This window comes from Panthera tigris, chromosome D1 (genome assembly GCF_018350195.1).
Source record: "Panthera tigris isolate Pti1 chromosome D1, P.tigris_Pti1_mat1.1, whole genome shotgun sequence".
NCBI lineage: Eukaryota > Metazoa > Chordata > Mammalia > Carnivora > Felidae > Panthera > Panthera tigris.
In genome coordinates this window covers 6,085,229-6,103,854 of record NC_056669.1, presented here as the reverse complement: position 1 = coordinate 6,103,854, position 18,626 = coordinate 6,085,229, and the positions used below count along the sequence as shown (strand labels likewise).

Sequence of the window (18,626 nt, the reverse complement as noted above, 5' to 3'; positions counted from 1 at the left end):
CAGATCTGTTGCCAGTCCTGCTCTCCCCTCAGTCCAGTCAGTCTGCTTCCCTTCAGTCTGGTAGATCTGTGAAAATAGGCTTGTAACCGGTTTGCTGGCATTTCTTTTTATCTTCCTTCATTTCTTTTTTAATTCTCCCTCATTGAAACCAGAGTAATTGGTTTTTCTTTTTCTCAAATGTTTCTCTGACCCTCTGGCCTCTATGTGAAAATGTTTCCTATGGTATTTGGTTGCTGTCAGATTCTTTAACAGGACCTAACAAGACCTTGACTGGTGTGGTCTCTTAGGTTTCCTGTCTTGTCTCAAATCTTGCTCTGTTTGGCTTTGCCTCCTCTGTGTCAGCCATGCTGACTTTGCTTCGGTTCCTCCTGGGTGCTGTGCTTTCTCCTGACATGGACTCTTTACACGTGCGGTTTTTGTTCTGTCTAGTTGACTTCCTGTTCGTACGTGTCTCACCTTTCTCATTCTTTCAGGGAAGCCTTTTTTACCTCTGTGATTGTGTCATCCCCTCTGTTAGGGCCTCAGATTGCCATCACAACTGTAACTCGACTTTTTTTATTGAACATCCCTGTAGTTAATGCCTGTCTTTCCCATATCATTCCATGTTATTGGAATCATGTCTGCTTCTGCTCACCATTGTGTCTTCACTATCTTTTCTACATTTTAGTACACGATAGCATCTGATAAATATTTATTGTGTAGAATAACATACCTCGAGGCTTGAAATTGAGTGCAGAAGTCTCATTTTTACCACTATCCTACATTGCATAGAAAATTCATATATTTTCTGTTGTTTTCATCAATGACTATTGTTTTGATTTTGCAACATTATGTTAAAAACAAGCACGTCTCTTATAATTGTTGTCCTTTTTATCATCAACCTTCTCCACTTTGTTCCAGTACAGACCACATTCGAAAAAATTTCATAGTGGGCCTAACATTGATCTGCAGAGAACTGTCGCTTAGGTTTTATCAGAGGAGACGTGTGGTCACTCAGATAGTCAGATCCTGAGACAGGTTTCCTGGATGTGTGGGTAATTTGTAGTGTGCAGGATCCAGAATTAAATATATAAGTTTTTAAATTTCAGAAAGAGTGATTTTTTTTTTGGAAGTTCAGATGCTTAAAAAAATAGCATGATGAGAATATATTAACTATTAAGTTGGCTGAATAAAATTATCAGGGTTTTAATGGCACCTTCAAAAAAACATTTGTCTGTAATTTGAATATCAAATACTTAGAATTACACATAAGCCACTGCTACAGTGGAGAATAATCTTGAGTTCTGCCTGTAATTCCTACCATTGTTCTTCTTCCAACAAAGACTTTAGGGAGGGATCAGGAAGTTTTTACTTCCTGGCATAGTATGCATGACCTAAGAAAGCTGTAGATGGAAACATTGGAAAAGTAAACTTATAATTAGGCAATATCGATATTGTAAAATAAACAAACAAACAAACAAACCTTGTTGAAGAGTCTTCTGAAAGGTGTTTTACAGACCAAAATGAAACAGAGCACCGTTCCTGTGCTTCTCAGTAGTTTAATAATAAATTACCTGTGTAGCAAAAGAAGAACGGCAAGGAGTAACTAAAATGTTCCCTGATCTTTTAGAGATTTTAGACATGGAAATAGTCTAATGAAAAATGTTGCCAGTTTTCTGTCAAAGCTAACATTAAAGTTTATTTACTTGGATAGTAAATAAAAGGATGTGGAATTAAAAACTGTCCTGGATTTTGGTCACTGATAGGTCAAATCTCTAGTGCTTCTTATGGCATCAGTAATATCCACACTTTAATTTTCAGTGTTTAAGATGAGGTTTTCTTAATTCTGTGATTCAGCGTGATTTCTTCTCTTTCCTGATGGCATGATAACTTGTATGTATGTGTATTTTCTTCCTTGAAGAAAACAATCGCTTATGAAAGAATGACTCATTTTTGTCTCACAAAAGCTTTTATCTCTAATAAGTTAGTTTTAATCCTCAGATGTTTCGTGAGGGGCAAAGATGAGTCAGAAAACAACATAAGGACTTAAATCATCTGGGAGTGAATGATTTGTTATTTTATTTCATAAGATTTTAATATGGTTTTAATGGAATTCTGTTGGGTTTTCTTGTCCTGTTTTTTTTTTTTTTAACAGGTTTTGTTAGATAAATTATGATCTATTCAGCATATCTATTTAGCTGCTGACTTTCTAGTGTCGGAGAGAGCAATTTTTAGAAATAGAGTTTGTCAGCTGAGTTGCTATAGCGGGATGTATTTCATTTGAGATTTTTCTCTCAACTGAAACTTAAACTTAATGGTTATGTAATCATCAGGAGGCAGCGTATCAAGAGTGTTAACTCTATTGTGTATGTACTTAGGTGGTGGTTATGTGAATAACTGAAACATGAGTATATTTCTCATCATTTCATAAAGCTAATACTTGAAATTAGTGTTCTTTTCAATAAGCTAGGTGATAGTAATATTGGTTCTTTATGAACTCTGAGGGTTTTAATTGTCAAAGAGGTAGATAATATGGTCCTTCACATAGTTTGAAAGGATCGGGTGAAGGCCAAAACCACAGTTCATTTATTTCGTCTTAATACGTCATTTGTTTTGTCTTTGCCAATGGGCTTTAGTTTCACTTTGAAAAACACTTCCTTGTTAGTGTTGCTTTTGAGTGATCTGAAATTAATTTTGAAAATGTATGGAATCAGTTTCCTTATTTTCTTCTTGTAACAAATTATTGTGACTACTTTAGCATCATAATAATGCCTTGTTTGAATGGCAATTAGTGGTAGAAGAAACAGGATTCAGAAAGTTTCTTCTAGCCAGGATGTCATTGTGTACCAGAGAATATAAAACAAACCTATGAATCCCTTTTTCTATGATTTGTCATGGTTTTAAAAGTCATTTTGTGTATCATCTCTTGATGCTAATCATGTTTATAGATCGTAAGCTAGCTTTTTAATGTTTACTCTAAATTTAACAGCTATTTATTGATTCCCTACAGGTTTCCCTCGAGCCCTACTTTTTTATATTACAAATAATGCTAATGTACTTGGTTATCCAGTTTTAGACCAGAAGTATAATAATAAAAGCAAACTGGAAGTGAGGAAACAGACAACCACAAGAAAAAATGCTTATAGCAGTGAGAATTGACAGCTGGCTTAGTATAGAGAGCAAAGAATGAGATGGAAAAATGGGGAGAAAGAATAAAAAATCATGGACCTCTTTGTCGATGTAGCTAGCATAGAAGCTACCAGCCCTCGAGAGGGTCATTCCTCAGTTATGATACATTATATTACTTATCCCAGTAATTATTCTATATTATCAGGAAAAGATTAAATTAAGTTCCATATATTACGTTTTATTCGTTTTCCATAATAACATTCTTTTTTTTTAATATGAAATTCATTGTCAACGTATATTATGTTTTACATGGAAGGAAAGTTGATAATACTATTTGGGAAATTTCCTTTCAAAATGACTGCAATGAGAAATGTTTTTTATACTTAAATGGAAAACCCTTACCTACTTGGAAATTTCCTGTTCAGAAACGCTGACTCTAGCAGTTTATAATAATGGTTGTATTCTAAACATCAGTCATAATATGATTATCACTCACGTTATTGTCAACTACCAGTCACTCTCTAATAAAACCCGACTTCTTTCTTTTCCTCCCTTGACAACTCATTCAGGAGGCTTAGCTTCCTGAGGGAAGGTGATCAGTATTTGAAAGGAATGATTAAAATAGAAGAAGCTGTGACATGCTTAAAACACACTTTCTGGTTTGGAAGAGTTGTTGGCGAGGGGAAGAAAGACTAATGGTGCGGGAGAAGAGGAAGTCCTGAGTGCCATCTGTAAGCTCCCTGCAGGGTGTGTCGTACCCAAAGAGTATGAAGTGGGGTTGGGGCCCAGCGAGTGGACGACGGGGCTGTTCCCACAGAGGCACCGGTGCCCTCCAGTGCGGCAGGGGGGAAGGAGGAGGAGCCAGCGTTTGCTGGGGGTCAGTAGGTCCACTGGTGGGAAGATGAGGAAGTTCTTGTCTGGCTTTTCTTTGAGGTCTTCTACCGAGAGTGAGAGGAAGATTCGTGGAGCATCCAGGGCTCCACGGTGATCGAGCCACTGTGCACAATGGGAGGTTTTCAGAATGGTGTTGAAGAGCCAGTTCCGCTTGTGAGTTTATAGTGAAACCGATTGCAAAATTTAATGACTTTTCTATATCACAGCAACCAGGGCATACGACCAGAGCAGGAAGGTGGTTGATCACATTCAGATTAGACCAGACTAAAATAATACTATTGGATTTAGTCATTAGAGATAATGGACTGGAGCTGAAAAGGAGTGGTTTTATTTTATTATTAATTTTCAATCACATATTATGCAGTTGACATTTGAAATATCTGAATTCTGTATACTGTTATATACCTATTTTTGCACAGTGGTCAATGATATTTAAAAAATAATATTATTCTTGGAACATTCTTGAAAAAATGTACAAGCAGAGCCTCTGAACAAAAGCAGCTTGTTACTGCTATTTATAGAAGGTTAAATCTGTACCAGTCACTTTTCAGTCAGAGAAACAGAACTAATAAAAGACAGAGACACAGGCTTCTTACAGGGATTTGAACTTGTACAGTTGTGGGAGCTAGGTAAGCAGTCCACTTCAGGCTCTTGTGTTTGTGTCTTTGTGTCTTTGAGCCCAGAGGCAGGCACTTGGGAAGGAAAAAGGAATGTAAAGAGACTGAGACCAAGAATAAGCTGGAACCCACAAGCATGAGCCGGGGCTCTCAAGGGTGGGCAGGAAACACACGTCCGCTCTTGTTGCCTCTGGCCTTGGTAGTGTGGATACGCTGTAGACTAGGCCAGGAGCTACATACACATGTCTGGCCCAGAGCTCAGAGAAGCTGAAGGGAAGGGAGGCAGTGGGGGAGCAGGTGCAGACCCAGCGGCTGCCTCATACAGGAGGCGAACCAGCAGATAAGTTGACAGTGTATACTGGACAATGGCTGGACTTCGTTTCTGTTTTCCACGTCTCCTGTGAGAATTTCTCCCATTGCCCACCTTGACCAGAAACACACAGGAAAGGGAATTCTGGAAAATGTCTCTCAGAGTAGTCAAATTGACGGTAACCACAACCCATTGCTTTTTACTTCGGCCTGTCTCCTTAAGCTGTATTTAATCTCCAAACAAAGAAAGTTAACAAAATCGTGCTTCTGTCTAACATGATACAACTGTCCCACATACAACCAAAAATATGCTAACTCTTTCCCCACAATAGAACACAAAGCTACTTCTGGATTTTTAAAATTAAAAAAAAAAATTTTTTTTTTTTTAGTTTTTGTTTATTTTTGAAAGACAGAGTATAAGCGGGGGAGGGGCAGAGAGAGAGGGAGACACAGAATCCAAAACAGGCTCCAGGCTCTCAGCTGACAGCTCAGAGCCCGACACAGGGCTTGAACTCACAAACCGAGAGATCATGACCTGAGCCGAAGTCGGACGCTTAACCGACTGAGCCACCCAGGCACCCCTGGATTTTTAAAAATTTTTACATGTTTAAATTTTTAAAAATGTTTTTAGAGAAGGACAGAGCATGACAGAGAGAGAGGAAGAGAGAATCTTAAGCAGGCTCCATGCTCGGTGTGGAGCCCAGCATTGGGCTGGGTCCCACAACCCTGGGATCATGACCTGAGCTGAAATCAAGAGTTGGATGCCCAACTGACCGAGCCACCCAGGCGCCCCACAAAGCTACTTTTAATATACTTATGTTAGATGGTAAAGAGATGAGAGAGGGAAGAGAAGAAAACATTTGGTTAATATTTAAATGTAGATTCACACATATTCGTATCAAAGTAGTGAAGAGATACTGTAATTATTATAGTATTAACTTTTGAAACTGGTTATGTGGTTTTAGCTAGTGTGTATAACCACGTTCCTCCACTACCCGTTCCATATTCCTTTTGCCCTCAAGGTTCCTTGCCTGGCGGGGTGGACCCAAGTGTTCATTCTGAAGGTCTGAGCCATTTACTAGTGGCCTTAATTTGAGTCGTAGTTTATCCGTGACTTGAGTCATAGGCCATGAGAATACCAAGAGGTGCCCTAAAAGATCTCCTACATTCAAGATACACGTCACCTTGCCTCTGTGAGGTAGTCCCCGACCCATTTCGCCCTTGGTCAGGATCAGTCACTCTAGGCAGGATGGTAACTGCCTTCTTTGCCTTCTGGTTTAGTGGAATGAGGGGTCAGAGCAGCCCCGTGGCAGTGTCACCTTCAGGTGCAGTGAGTCACTATTGTGTCCCTTGGTAGAAGTGTTCCTCCCTTTGGAACTGACACCTGTATACCAGTAGGGCCTTACGTCGGAGGCATGAGAGCATACATTTTGCTGGTGTATCATAAGGGGTAATGATAAGATGGGTCACTCCTGTTTTTTCCCCTAGTTCCCTAGACCTGTGAATCCTGGCAGTGAGAGAGAGCCCATCATCGTTTGGATGTTGATTTAGAGCACATACTGCATTCTGGAGGACGTTGCCCTAGCCCCCTAGGGGCCATCTAGCCAGCATTTCTCGTTAAACCTTGAAAAGGCCAGTTTACTGTTCAGTCAGCTAGCTACCTCGGCATGATGGGAATGTGGTGATCATCATTGCATAATGAATGCAGTGGGCGTGGACCCATTGCCACAGTGCATTTGCTAGGAGATTAGTTACTTGGTCACAGGAGTGCGTGTGATACCATGGTGACATGAGTCCAGAGATAGTATATTTGGCAAAAGTATTGCCTGTGAATCCATCCATATCCAGAGTAAGCGTCTCTTCCAGCAAGTACGGGGTCCTTCCCCTTCCATGACAGAAGCAGTCCAGTGTGCCCAACCTGTCGTCAGGTAACTGGTGCCATATCAGGGGCACAGTGTGATCTCTCTTGTTCGTGGATTGGGTCTTCAGCAGTGGCTGTAGCCGGATCAGCTCTGATAAGTGGAAGGTCATGTTGCTGAGCCCACTCCCAACTGCCGTCCCAGCCTGGTCACCCCATTCATGACCTCATTTGGACAGAGGTCGGAGCGGCTAGTGACATAAATGTTTTCACAAAGGCTGGAAATGGCTTTGTACTCTGTATCAGTTTGGAGAGATCTGTCCACGTATTTCTTCCCCAGACCTTGTTACTAGTTCTCTGATTGTGTTACGTCCAGGTCCCTGAGCATCCAACCAGACCATCAGCCCTAGTTGACAGATTAGTTCAGACTTGTGGCTCTGCCCATCCCTCCTTCCGGGCCGCACGAACCAGATGCTCAGAGTTCTTCTCACTGGGAGGACTTCCTTGCCCCACTGTCCCCACTGCCCTCAGGGCCGTCTCGGTGTGGAGCTGCTGTGCTGCCACTGTCCACTGTTGGGTGGTGCCTGTGTCTTGTGCAGAACCATATGTTTACTTGAAAAGTGTTCATTTGTAACCTATATTTAGGGGCACCTTGGTGGCTCAGTCGGTTAAGTGTCTGACTTCGGCTCAGGTCGTGATCTCACGGCTCGTAGGTTCGAGCCCCACTTCAGGCTCTGTGCTGACAGCTCAGAGCCTGGAACCTGCTTGGGATTCTATGTCTCCCTCTCTCGCTGCCCCTTCCCCACTCATGCTGTCTCTCTCTCTCTCAAAAATAAGTAAACATTAAAAAAATTTATGATCTGTATTTAAATTTTGTAATTTTTTTTTTTTTTTGAGATCCAGAATCTGACCAGTGTTTGTACATTGCATTTGGTTATTATGTCTCCACGGTGTTAGACTCCCCAAGACACCAGCTGCAAGTTCAGGGATCCCCAGGGCTACCCTTCGGTTTGATATTTCACGGCAAGAAGTCACGGAATTCACTAAAAGCTGTTACACTTGCTGAAAGAATACAGATATAAAGTCAGTCAAGGGAAGAGGTGTATGGAGCTGCGTCTAGGAGGTTCCAAGCCTGAAGCTTCCATTTGTCCCGTCCCAGTGAGTTGTGGACAGTGCGAACTTCTCCCAACAATAATGTGTGAAATGTGGCCAGAGTATTATCAACTAGGGAAGTGCACCCAAGTGTTAGCATGCAGGGTTTTTATTGGGGTTTGGTCATGTAGACATGGTTTGTTGCTTGTGAGGATGACCTTAGTTTCCAGCCACTCCTGAGGTAGAGTTGATGATGTGTGGCCCAAAGCCCCCACCATACATCACACTGTTAGTGTAGACTGTCTGGTGTGACCAAAAGCCGCCAGGTAAACAAAGCCGCTCTTACCAGAAGGGACATTCCAGGAGTTTAAAGATAACTTCCAGGGGCACAAAGGCCAGACCGCTCTTTGGTTAAGGTGGCTTTTTTATTTAAAAGCTTTATTGAGATATTCATATACCATATAATTCACCCATTTAAACTGTACAATTCAGTGGTTTTTAGCATATTTACAGACATGTAGTCCCTTGAGACTGTCAGTTTTAGGACATTTCTATCACCTTAAGAAGGAATCGGGTAACTTTTAGCTGTCACCCCCTAACCCTTTTGGCCCCCCCTTGCATCCCCACCCTCAAGGGCCACAGATCTGTTTTCTGTGTCTGTAAATTTCCTTTCTCTGGATATTTCATGTTGATAGTGATTTTGTGACTGGCTTCTTTCACTTAGCATGATGTTTTTACAATTCACGTTGTAGCAGGTGTCAGTACTTAGTTTCTTTTTTGTAGCCTAATAATACTCTGTCGTACAGATTTTACACATGTTGATGTCTTCATCAGTTGATGGGCATTCACATTGTGTCCATCTTTTGGCTGTTATGAATAATGCTGCTGTAGAGATTCAGGTTCCAGATTCATTCCACCTGGAAGTGGAATTACTGGGCTGTGTGGTAATCCATATGTTTAGTTGCATATTTATTAGTTTGTATTTAATTGTTTGAGGAACTACCAGAATGTTTTCCAAAGAAACTATACCATTTCACATTCCCACCAACACTGCGTGAGGGTTCTGGTTTCTCCACATTCTTGACAACACTTGTTATTATCTGACTCTGTTTTAAAAAATTTTTCTTAATGTTTGAGAGAGAGAGAGAGAGAGAATGAATGAATGAATGAATGAATGGGGGAGGGGCAGAGAGAGAGGGAGATACAGAATCCCAAGCAGTCTCCAGGTTTTGAGCTGTCAGCACGGGGCCCTGAGCCCAAGTCGGACGCTTAACCAAATGAGCCACCCAGGCTCCCTTCTGACTCTGATTCTAGCCATCCTAGTGAGCCTCAAGTGGCAACTTCATTGTCAGTTTGCTTTTTGCATTTCCCTGTGCTAATTGGGCATTTGGGTAGCTTCCTTGGAGAAATGTCTGCTCAGAACCTTTACCTAGTTTTAAATTGGGTTGCTTGTTTATTTGTTTTGTTTTTTGTTGTTGTTGAGCTCTAGGAGTTATTTATATATTTTGGATATATGATTTGCAAAGACTTCCATTCTGTGGGCGGCCTTTCCTTCTGTTGACAGTGTCCTTGGTGCACAAAAGTTTTTCGTTTTGATGAAGTCCATCTTATCTATTTTTTCTTTGTTGCTGTGACTTGTCATCATAACTGAGAAATCATTACCAAATTTAATGTTAGGAAGCTTTTCCTCTATGATTTCTTCCAAGAGTTTAAAAATTTTAATTCTTAGGTTTAGGTCTATGATCTGTTTTCAGTTCATTTTTATATATGGTGTAAATTAAAGGTCCAAATTTTCTTTTTTTTTTTTTTTTTTTTGGCATGTAAACATCCAGTTTTCCCAACACCATTTAAGAGACTGTCATTTCCCTGTTCAATGATCTTGGCATCCTTGTTGTGAGTATTTTCAGCATACTTGAGAGGGCTTATTTCTGATCTGTCTGTTCTATTCTGTTAGTCTGTTTGTCCATCTTTATGATAATATTACATTGTTTTGGTTACTGTAGCTTTGCAGTAAATTTTAAAATCAGGAAGTATGAGGGACACCTGGGTGGCTCAGTTGGTTGAGCATCCGACCTCAGCTCAGGTCATGATCTCGCAGTTCATGAGTTGGAGCCCTGCATCGGGCTCTGTGTTGACAGCTCAGAGCCTGGAACCTGCTTTGGATTCTGTGTCCCTCTCTCTCTGCCCTTCTCCAGCTCATGCTCTATTCTCTCTGTCTCTCAAAAATGAATAAATGTTAATTTTTTTTTTTTTAATCAGGAAGTGTGAGACCTCTACCTTTGTTCATTTTCAAGATTATTTTGTCTGTAGTCTCTTGAGACCCATCGTATGTGAATTTTAAGCTAGATTTTTCTCTTCCTGCAAAAAACATTATTGAGATTTTGATAAGCGTTGTGTTGAATCTCTAAATCACTTGGGTAATCTTCCCCCTCCTTTCTTTTATCTTATGTTTTTTAATGTTGTAACTGTTTTACCATATTTTTCTCATTTATTTGGAAGAGGTTCTCAGAGTTGTAAAATTTATGATGTATGAACTTGAGCTCGAATCATCCCATCCGCTTTCTTTAGGACTTTTTAAATGATGAAGAGTTTTATTTTCATACCTTCTTTTCTTTCTTCACCTCCTTTCTTCCGACAAGGTTTTTGCTTTTTTTCCTTCTTAGACTCAATTCTCCACTCTGTGTTAACATTCTGTCCATTAAAACATTTTTTTGTTGTCAAATAGGAAGATGGTGGGCTGAAGATCACAGGAGATGTGGACCTGATTAATAAGTTGAAAACATTTTGGATCAAATCCCACAGAGAAGATAATGGGAAAAATTCAAATAATTAGAGGGTGTAGGAGGAGAGGATTGTAGTTGTGTTGAAGCATCAGTTTTATATTGTGTTAAAGAATTATGCAGCTTTAACAGACAAGACTGTCTTCTATTTAATTCGTTACTGTGAATCAATCAGAGAAGTTTGGCAACGTCCACGAAACATAGATTTAAAGTATAGAAGCACTATCTTCTGTATACAAAAGATTTGATTTGAATTGAATAAATTCCCTGATCACTCATGAACTGGTTTTTAATAACAGTGTTTTTATAACAGTGTACATGTGAAGGGACAGTTGCATGTGGAGGTATGTATTCTGCTTCATTAATATACTTTAGAAAAGATCGATACCTGTTAGATGTCTGTGTTGTCTCTGATAAGTACCTTAAGTCATTTGGGTGTATTTATTCTAGATGACATTTAAGATTTCTTCGAATTCTCTGTTCTGCTTCATAGACTATATTTAAAATACACCCTTTCTGTCTTTTAAAGGTGGATTTCTTTTCTTTTTTTTTTTTTTAATGTTTTATTTATTTTTGAGACAGAGACAGAGCTTGAGCAAGGGAGGGGCAGAGAGAGAGAGGGAGACACAGAACCCGAAGCAGGCTCCAGGCTCTGAGCTGTCAGCACAGATCCCAACGCGGGGCTCGAACTCATAAACTGCGAGATCATGACCTGAGCTGAAGTCAGACACTTAACTGACTGAGCCACCCAGGTGCCCCTAAAGGTGGATTTCTTAAGTGAGAGGGGCTCCCTGAATGTCATATACTCTTCGTTTTTATAGTCAGATAGGCCTGCATTGGATTCCTGCTCCTGTCTCTTAATAGCTGTGTGATTTTGATTATTTAGTCTCTCCTAAGCTTTTTTTTTTTAATGTTTATTTATTTTTGAGAGAGAGAGCACAAATGGGGGAGCGGCAGAGAGAGAAGGGGACAAAGGACCCAAAACTGGCTCCGTGCTGACAGCAGTGAGCCCAGTATGGGGCTCAAACTCATGAAGCACGAGACCATGACCTGAGCCCAAGCCGGATGCTCCACCGACTGAGCCACGCAGGCACCTTAAGCTTTGTATTGTAATCTAACAAGTGACAGTGACAATTCATTCCTACGTTGTAGGGATATTTGGATGAGAGAGTACTTAAGGTCTCTATTAGTACCTAGCACATAGTTGGTCACTATTACGAAAATAATTAGGGACTAGTTCTGATATTTTTAAGTGTTATATGTTACGGTCGAGATAAAGGTCTGAAGTTAAAATAATAATTTGTAAGTCAGGGCAGTTCACATAAATAGACAAAGTTGACACAATAGATAGGTATAAACAAGGATCAATAATGGAGAAAAAGTAGAAGATAAAAAATAAATTCTAGTATAGAAAAGGAAACTATTGTGCTCAGACAGATACCTTATTACTAATAATTAGTACCTGGTTTCTGATTTTTACCTAGTTCTATCAATAATGACATCTTAGAAATCTTCTGTTTACATTCTGTTCTCTTTTCTATCCTTTTTTTAAATTTCTTAAGGTGGATGTTGACATCATTAATTCTCATGAGGCCTTTCTTCTTTTTTCTTTCTTTTTTTTGTCTTCTGATATAGGTGTTTGGTGCTGTAATGATCACTTTAAGTACTGCTTTAGCACCATCCCACAAATTCTCTTTTTTTTTTAATGGCAGTTCAAAATACTTTCTGATTTTTCCTTCCTTCCTTCCTTCCTTCCTTCCTTCCTTCCTTCCTTCCTTCTTCCTTCCTTTAATACATGTGTTATTTGGAACTGGGCTATTTAATTTCCAAGTACTTGGCAATTTTCCAAATGTATTTCTGCTGGGATTTCTAATTTAATTCCATTGTGTTCAGGGCACATACTTTACGTTACCTGAATGCTTTTAAATTTATTAGGAATTGTGCTATAACTAAGAATGCCCTCTATCTTGGTAAATGTTCTTTGTGCACTTGAGAAGAATGTTTATTTTGCAGATGTTAGATAGAATTTCTGTCGATGTCAGGTCAGAGTTTTGGATAGTTTGTTCAAGTCTTGTGTGCCTGTTGATTTTCTCCTTGTTCCATCAGTCATTGGGAGAATGTGTTTAATTCTCTGACTACAGTTGTGGACGTGTAGTTTTCTGCAGTTCTGTCAAGTTTTGGCTTCATGTATTTCGAAACTCTGTAATTAGGTGCATAAATTTTGCTATTGTTATGTCCTCTTGGTGGTATGACCCCTTTATCCTTATGAAATGATCTTTTGTGTCCTTCATTTCTTTGCTTTGAATTCTACTTTCTCTGACATAAATGCAGCCATTCTAGCTGTCTTCAAATCTTTTTAACTGTCTGATAAGATCCAAGCATCCTGCTATTGCTTTGTATTTGATGATGAAAAAGAAAAAGAGTTCACTTTTGGTACTTAGTAGACTAAATAGAACTTTGAACTTAGCCTAATGAGAGAAAAACAGAAGTTAGTGAGCAATTATGGTACAGTGTGGTCATGAAACTGATAGGAGTGCAGTACTAGAGGGTCTTGGGAGATCCAGGGATGTTCTTTTGTGGAGGTGACCGCTAAATCTAAGCCTCAGGTTGGAAAATGAGTAGCGAATGGCTAAACTGAAGGCAGAAATTGGTCAGAGAGCAGTATGTGCAAAGCCTGAAGGTAACAGTACTTTTGGGTTGAAAACAGGAAGACCAGAGCATAAAGTTCAAGTAAGGGTGTGATCAGATGTGACTGGAAAGGTCATCAATGCCAGATTATGAAGAAAATTGTAATAATAATGGGGGCCCACATTTGTGAGTCCTTATTGTGAGAGGGTTAAGCAAGATAACCCTGTTAGGTAGATAGTATTGTTACAACCATTGTGAAATGAGGAAATAAAGCGGGCGGAGAGCACAGAGAGATTAAGTAACTTGCCCAAGGCTCTACAGACAGGAGACAGAATTTTGCCAGGGTCATTCTATCTGTGTCTATGATGTAGTAGGCAAACCAGAGTTTGAACTTGATCCTGTTCACAATGTGGAGTTCTCTGAGGATTTTAAGCAGGGACATAAAATAAAGTAAGTAAAATTTGTGTTTTAAAAGCATCCCCCTGGCTACAGTTTATGTTGGGGGAGGTGGGAAGAAGCTGCCTGGAGAGAACAGTTGAAAAATGTTTATGTTCTCTATGGAGCGTATGCTAATTTTAAAATGAAAGTAGTTCTTAACCTCTCTGTGGTTCAGTTTCCTGATCCGGTAAATGGAAATGATGATGGTCTCATTCTCACAGGAGCATAAAACAAATTGCATAAAATTATACATGGTAAATACTCAGTCAACTTCAGCTGTGATGATGATGATGATGATTGATTGATTGACTTGAAAATCAAGCTTAAATGTTTAATCACGTTTTTCTTCTTCTTTTTTTAAATTTAAAAGTTGTACCATGGAACTTACAGATATGTCTTTGGTAGCTGCAATACAATAAAACGTTAACCACCCCCTTCTCCCCACTACTGTTATTTTGGTTTTTCAGTTTATGGGAAAAACAGATGGAGACTATTATACCCTAGATGACATGTTTGTCTCCAAAGCAGCTGAGAGAGAACGTTTCGGTGCAGAGGAAGAGAACCAGAGGAAAAAAGCCATTGCCGAGCATCAGAGTCTCGCTGCCCGAATGGAAAAATGTCCCTACTGTTTTGACAGCTCTCAGTTTCCCAAGCACCTTATTGTTGCAATAGGTGTTAAGGTAAGAAATACCACACTCATGGCCCCGAGGAAGTGACATAGTGCTGTGTCCAGATTTGCCTCTTTCTTCAGACCCTTACAGGATTCTAACATGTCTGGTCTTCTCTTACTCTGTGTTGCAAATAGTTTTCTTTTCTGACTTCCTGTGATTCTTAGACTCTTTCCTAGAGCAGCATAAAAATTTAGGTGACTTGAAGCTCACATTTTGTATGATTCTCCTCTTTAGAGGAGCAGCACTGGCCCTGAACTTGGGAGCCCAACTGCCTGAACCCAGGTTCTGGCCCTGGCATTGGCCAGCCGTGGGACCTCATTCTCATGGTTGGCACTTGATTCTTAGTATTCCAATCACTTCAGAAATACTCCGTCTAAAGCAGTTGCTGCTTCTTCCCTTACTTTCTCATAGAACCTATTTGTTTCTTCTTAGAATATCTGATAATTTGAAAATTTTTACCTTATTTTACTTGTGTATTAAGTCCCTCTTCTGATAGGCTGTAAGTTCTGTGAGCACCTAGATAACTCTCACTCATCATTGTGCACCAAACATGAATTCCATTGTTGACCAAACATATATCCCATTGTATATCAAAGAGTGTGTGTTCGTAGTCACTTATTTTAATAAATATTAATGATTGCTTAATTACTGATAATTGTCACTTATTTCAATAAATATTCAGTGAGTTAATTCTTGTATTGATTAATTATTGTGTACCCGACATACACCAGACCGTAATTAGTTTCTAGAGAAAAGTAGACTCAGAATCAGAAGTACTTGTGGAGCTTGTATTCTAGTAAAATAAGGCAGAAAATAAAGTAATAATTGCCCTGACTGAAGAAAGTGTTGTCAGAAAGCAAATAGAGCAAGGGAATGGGACAAAATGATGGGAGAGTATTTTTTGAGAAGGTGATCTAGAAGGCCCCCTGTAAGGAGGTATTTTAGGGAAGGTATGAAAGATGGAAGGAGCAAGCAACATGAGGATGTGAATGACTGATATTTCAGGAAGGGGCATCGGCAGGTGAAGAGCCGTGAGGAGGAAAGAGCTGGTTCGTGGAGCAGAGTGTGGCCCAGGGCAGAGGGAGTGAGAAAAGGAGAGGAGAGGAATGAATGAGTGCCATGCTAGTTCAGGAACTCATAGTTCAGGGACTGTGCATATACGTGTTTATTTGCTAGTTTTTTGTTTCTTGTGTATGTCCTGCCCCTCTCCACACACACCTGTGTGTCCAGAGAACTGGTGTGGGCTTTTCCATTCCGACTCTAGCCTTTAGTATCTTTAGGTTGTTGTTAAGACAGTCAACTTATCAGTTCACGTTAGGGTTTCTTTAACTTTATTTCTTCACTCTTCTTTTTTCCCCCTTCCAAACTATCAAAGAGGTAAATGTAAAAGTTCCATTTAAAATTTATTCAATTAAAAAAAATAAAATTTATTCAATTAAAAAAACCCCACCATAACCAATTACTTGTATCAATTATTCTGAATTCTTTTCCAGACTTTTATAAACATTTACATTTTTCTAGTTATGACATTATAAATATTTCATTCCTCTTCAGTCCGATCCCTACCTTTTAAACACGTAAGAGCAAATTAAACAAAGTAAATTTTTTCCTGCTGTGCTTTAGAAGTTTGGAGAATTTTCTTTGGGGCTTTTTGTTTTCCCCAGTGCACTGAAGACAGGCTGGGCCCAGGGGGGCACAGACCTTCTGTTCACCTCCTGCCTTGTAGGCTGCTTCCCCAAGGAGGCGTTTCTCAGTTCACTCGTGAAAGTGAACTGCTGGCCTGTGAACAGACACTTTCTGGTTCTTATCTTCCACCCTTACTATTTGTCATACACGTCTTTCCCTGTTCTTGTCGGTGGTCCTCTTCCGCTGTCAGGTAATCCACTCTTTCCCACTAGTCTTTCCTCATGGTATTAAATTCTTTTTGCCTTTCACTTCCTGAGAGTTGGCTGACCTGTTTCTTCCCTTTGGGACTCAGTCTTTTCATTCTAGTTTAACTTAAAAAACCACTGGAGTCTCTCCTTTCTGCATCTATGCGTTATATGCTCTAAAAACTACCATCTACCTCCAGCCTTTCGGCTGTGACTGTGTTAATACAGAAATATTTGAAATATTGATTAGAAGGAACCTTATCCGTCATCTGACTACCTATCCCATCCACTGTAGCTAACAGGCCATTTAATTAATCTGAATAAACAAGAAGAAATTACTCCTTTCAGTTATTACCTAAGTTAATCTTAGATGGTTTTGAGTTTCTAAGGAATTACTTTGCCATTCAGTGGAAATGATAAATCACATTCCACAGCAATTCAGTAATTCTCACTCAGCTTGAATTTCTAATATTTAAAGTGAATGTTTTAAATCCAAATGTATTAATGAAACTATATTAATACTCATTAGAATCACAGAGTTAAATAACTTCTGATTGTCAGCTTTTCGTGCTTTCTTCCTCCTTTTTTTAAAAATAAAAGTTATCTGTCTCCCTCGTCTTAACACTGTGCTTTACTTTTTTTAAAAATAGACTTTGTTTCTTTTTTAGAACAGTTTTAGATTTACAGAAAAATTAAGACAGTTCCATATACGCTGTATCCAGTGTCTTCTCTTACTAACACCTGACATTAGTAAGCAAATTCACAAGTTGTAAATTTGTTACAATTAATGAATCAGTACTGATGTTATTTTTAAAAATATTTTGAATATGGTTATGATCTTACTATAAACTTAGGTAAATTTCCATATCCATTCCTTCTTTGTCCTCTCTCAGCAGAGTTTTAAAAAGTTTGCATTATTTTGTGAAATAATATTGTCTGCCATACAAAATACTTCTATCTAAAACCTAACAAAAAATAGTAGAAAATAAGAGTGAGCCCCTTTGCAGAATATTTTTAATGTTCCTCATGAGCACTCTTTGCTCACTATATATAGGCTAATTGACTTTTTTTCTTTTTTAAGACAGTTGTATATAGTGGAAAAATAGCACCAGTTTGTAGGTAACACATGTATTTAAACAGATGGAATTTAAGCAGAGCAGTAAAACCATACAGAGAACATTTCCTTTCTCTCTTACTTGGGTTAATTCTCTTTGCTTAGGCAGTACGATAAGGAAAACCTGATTGATAGGCACCAGTTAGACTTCTCTTTCATTACCAAGCCATATGTCTTTTCATTCTTGCCCAAAATTGTGTTGTTTCAAGGGCTTTGAAAGCATATAGCTTTCTCAGATCAAGGATAAAGTGTGTCATTCATTTTGCCCTTGGGTACGCTCAATCTCTGAAATACATAGAACAGTTAAAATTGAGACTTGTGCTGTAAATTTCCATTTTATTAGTATCTGCCTTCATGGCTTTTAAAAGCATTTTGAAAATATCAGCTATCTTTAAAAATATTAAAATAAAATATATTGCTTGTAAACAAGTGTGCTTTATTAGGTGTCAGCCATGTTTCCCATGGCTCATTGGTCGCAACTGAGAATAAATACAATAACATTTCTCTTTGCAACTTTTTCCCCATAGGTTTATTTATGTTTACCCAACGTCCGATCTCTTACCGAGGGACACTGCCTGATAGTCCCTTTGCAACACCACAGGGCTTCCACCTTACTGGATGAAGACATCTGGGAGGAAATTCAGGTCAGCATGGTCATTTCATCATTGTAATGCACAGGAGCAGTTTTTACAAAATAATTGCCAGTGGGTTTCTTTATTACCTTTGTCCAGTTTACTTTCTGAACTTACACATTTGTATACATTTCCCTAGTTGTGTACATCTCTAGATCATGTTTTCACCACTCACTCCCTTTTTAGTTTATTTCCCTTATGTGCTCCCTGTTTTGAAGGGTTTTTTAAAAAAATTTTTTTACTGAGATATAACTGATGTATAGCCTTACTAGTTTCAGGTGTACATCTGAAAGCTTTTGGGTACTAAACAAACCGTGACAAAGTAATAAGTATTTTTACTTAAAAAATCAGTGTAAGATTTCTAATCTCTACTTTTGTGGAGCAGGAGATAGCCATTCTTGACAAAGTAAGGTAATAAAAGAGATTTTCAGACAATAAAAAATAAATTTTGGAAGTCAGAGGTTCATATTCAGCATTTGCCATATTTTCCTGTAATGGAATTGGTCTCTGCTGCTGTGATTTTGCTATCAGCCTTTACTTTTATACTTTTCCCTTTATTACCTGGCCCAACTTTTAGATTCAGGATTTTTCTTCCCTCCCCTCCCCTCCCTTTC

The 18,626-nt window shown here is 39.0% G+C and overlaps 1 protein-coding gene across 2 annotated transcripts in view; it reads left to right on the top strand.

The window, feature by feature from the left end:
• Window positions 1-18,626, top strand: part of CWF19L2 (CWF19 like cell cycle control factor 2) — a 149,792-nt gene that overhangs the window by 111,984 nt on the left and 19,182 nt on the right. For both annotated transcript variants that reach the window (XM_007077678.3, XM_042957516.1), the window contains exons 13-14: window positions 14,192-14,404; window positions 17,908-18,024. In XM_007077678.3, the coding sequence (XP_007077740.2) occupies window positions 14,192-14,404; window positions 17,908-18,024 (330 nt within the window). The remainder of the gene's footprint in view (window positions 1-14,191; window positions 14,405-17,907; window positions 18,025-18,626) is intronic.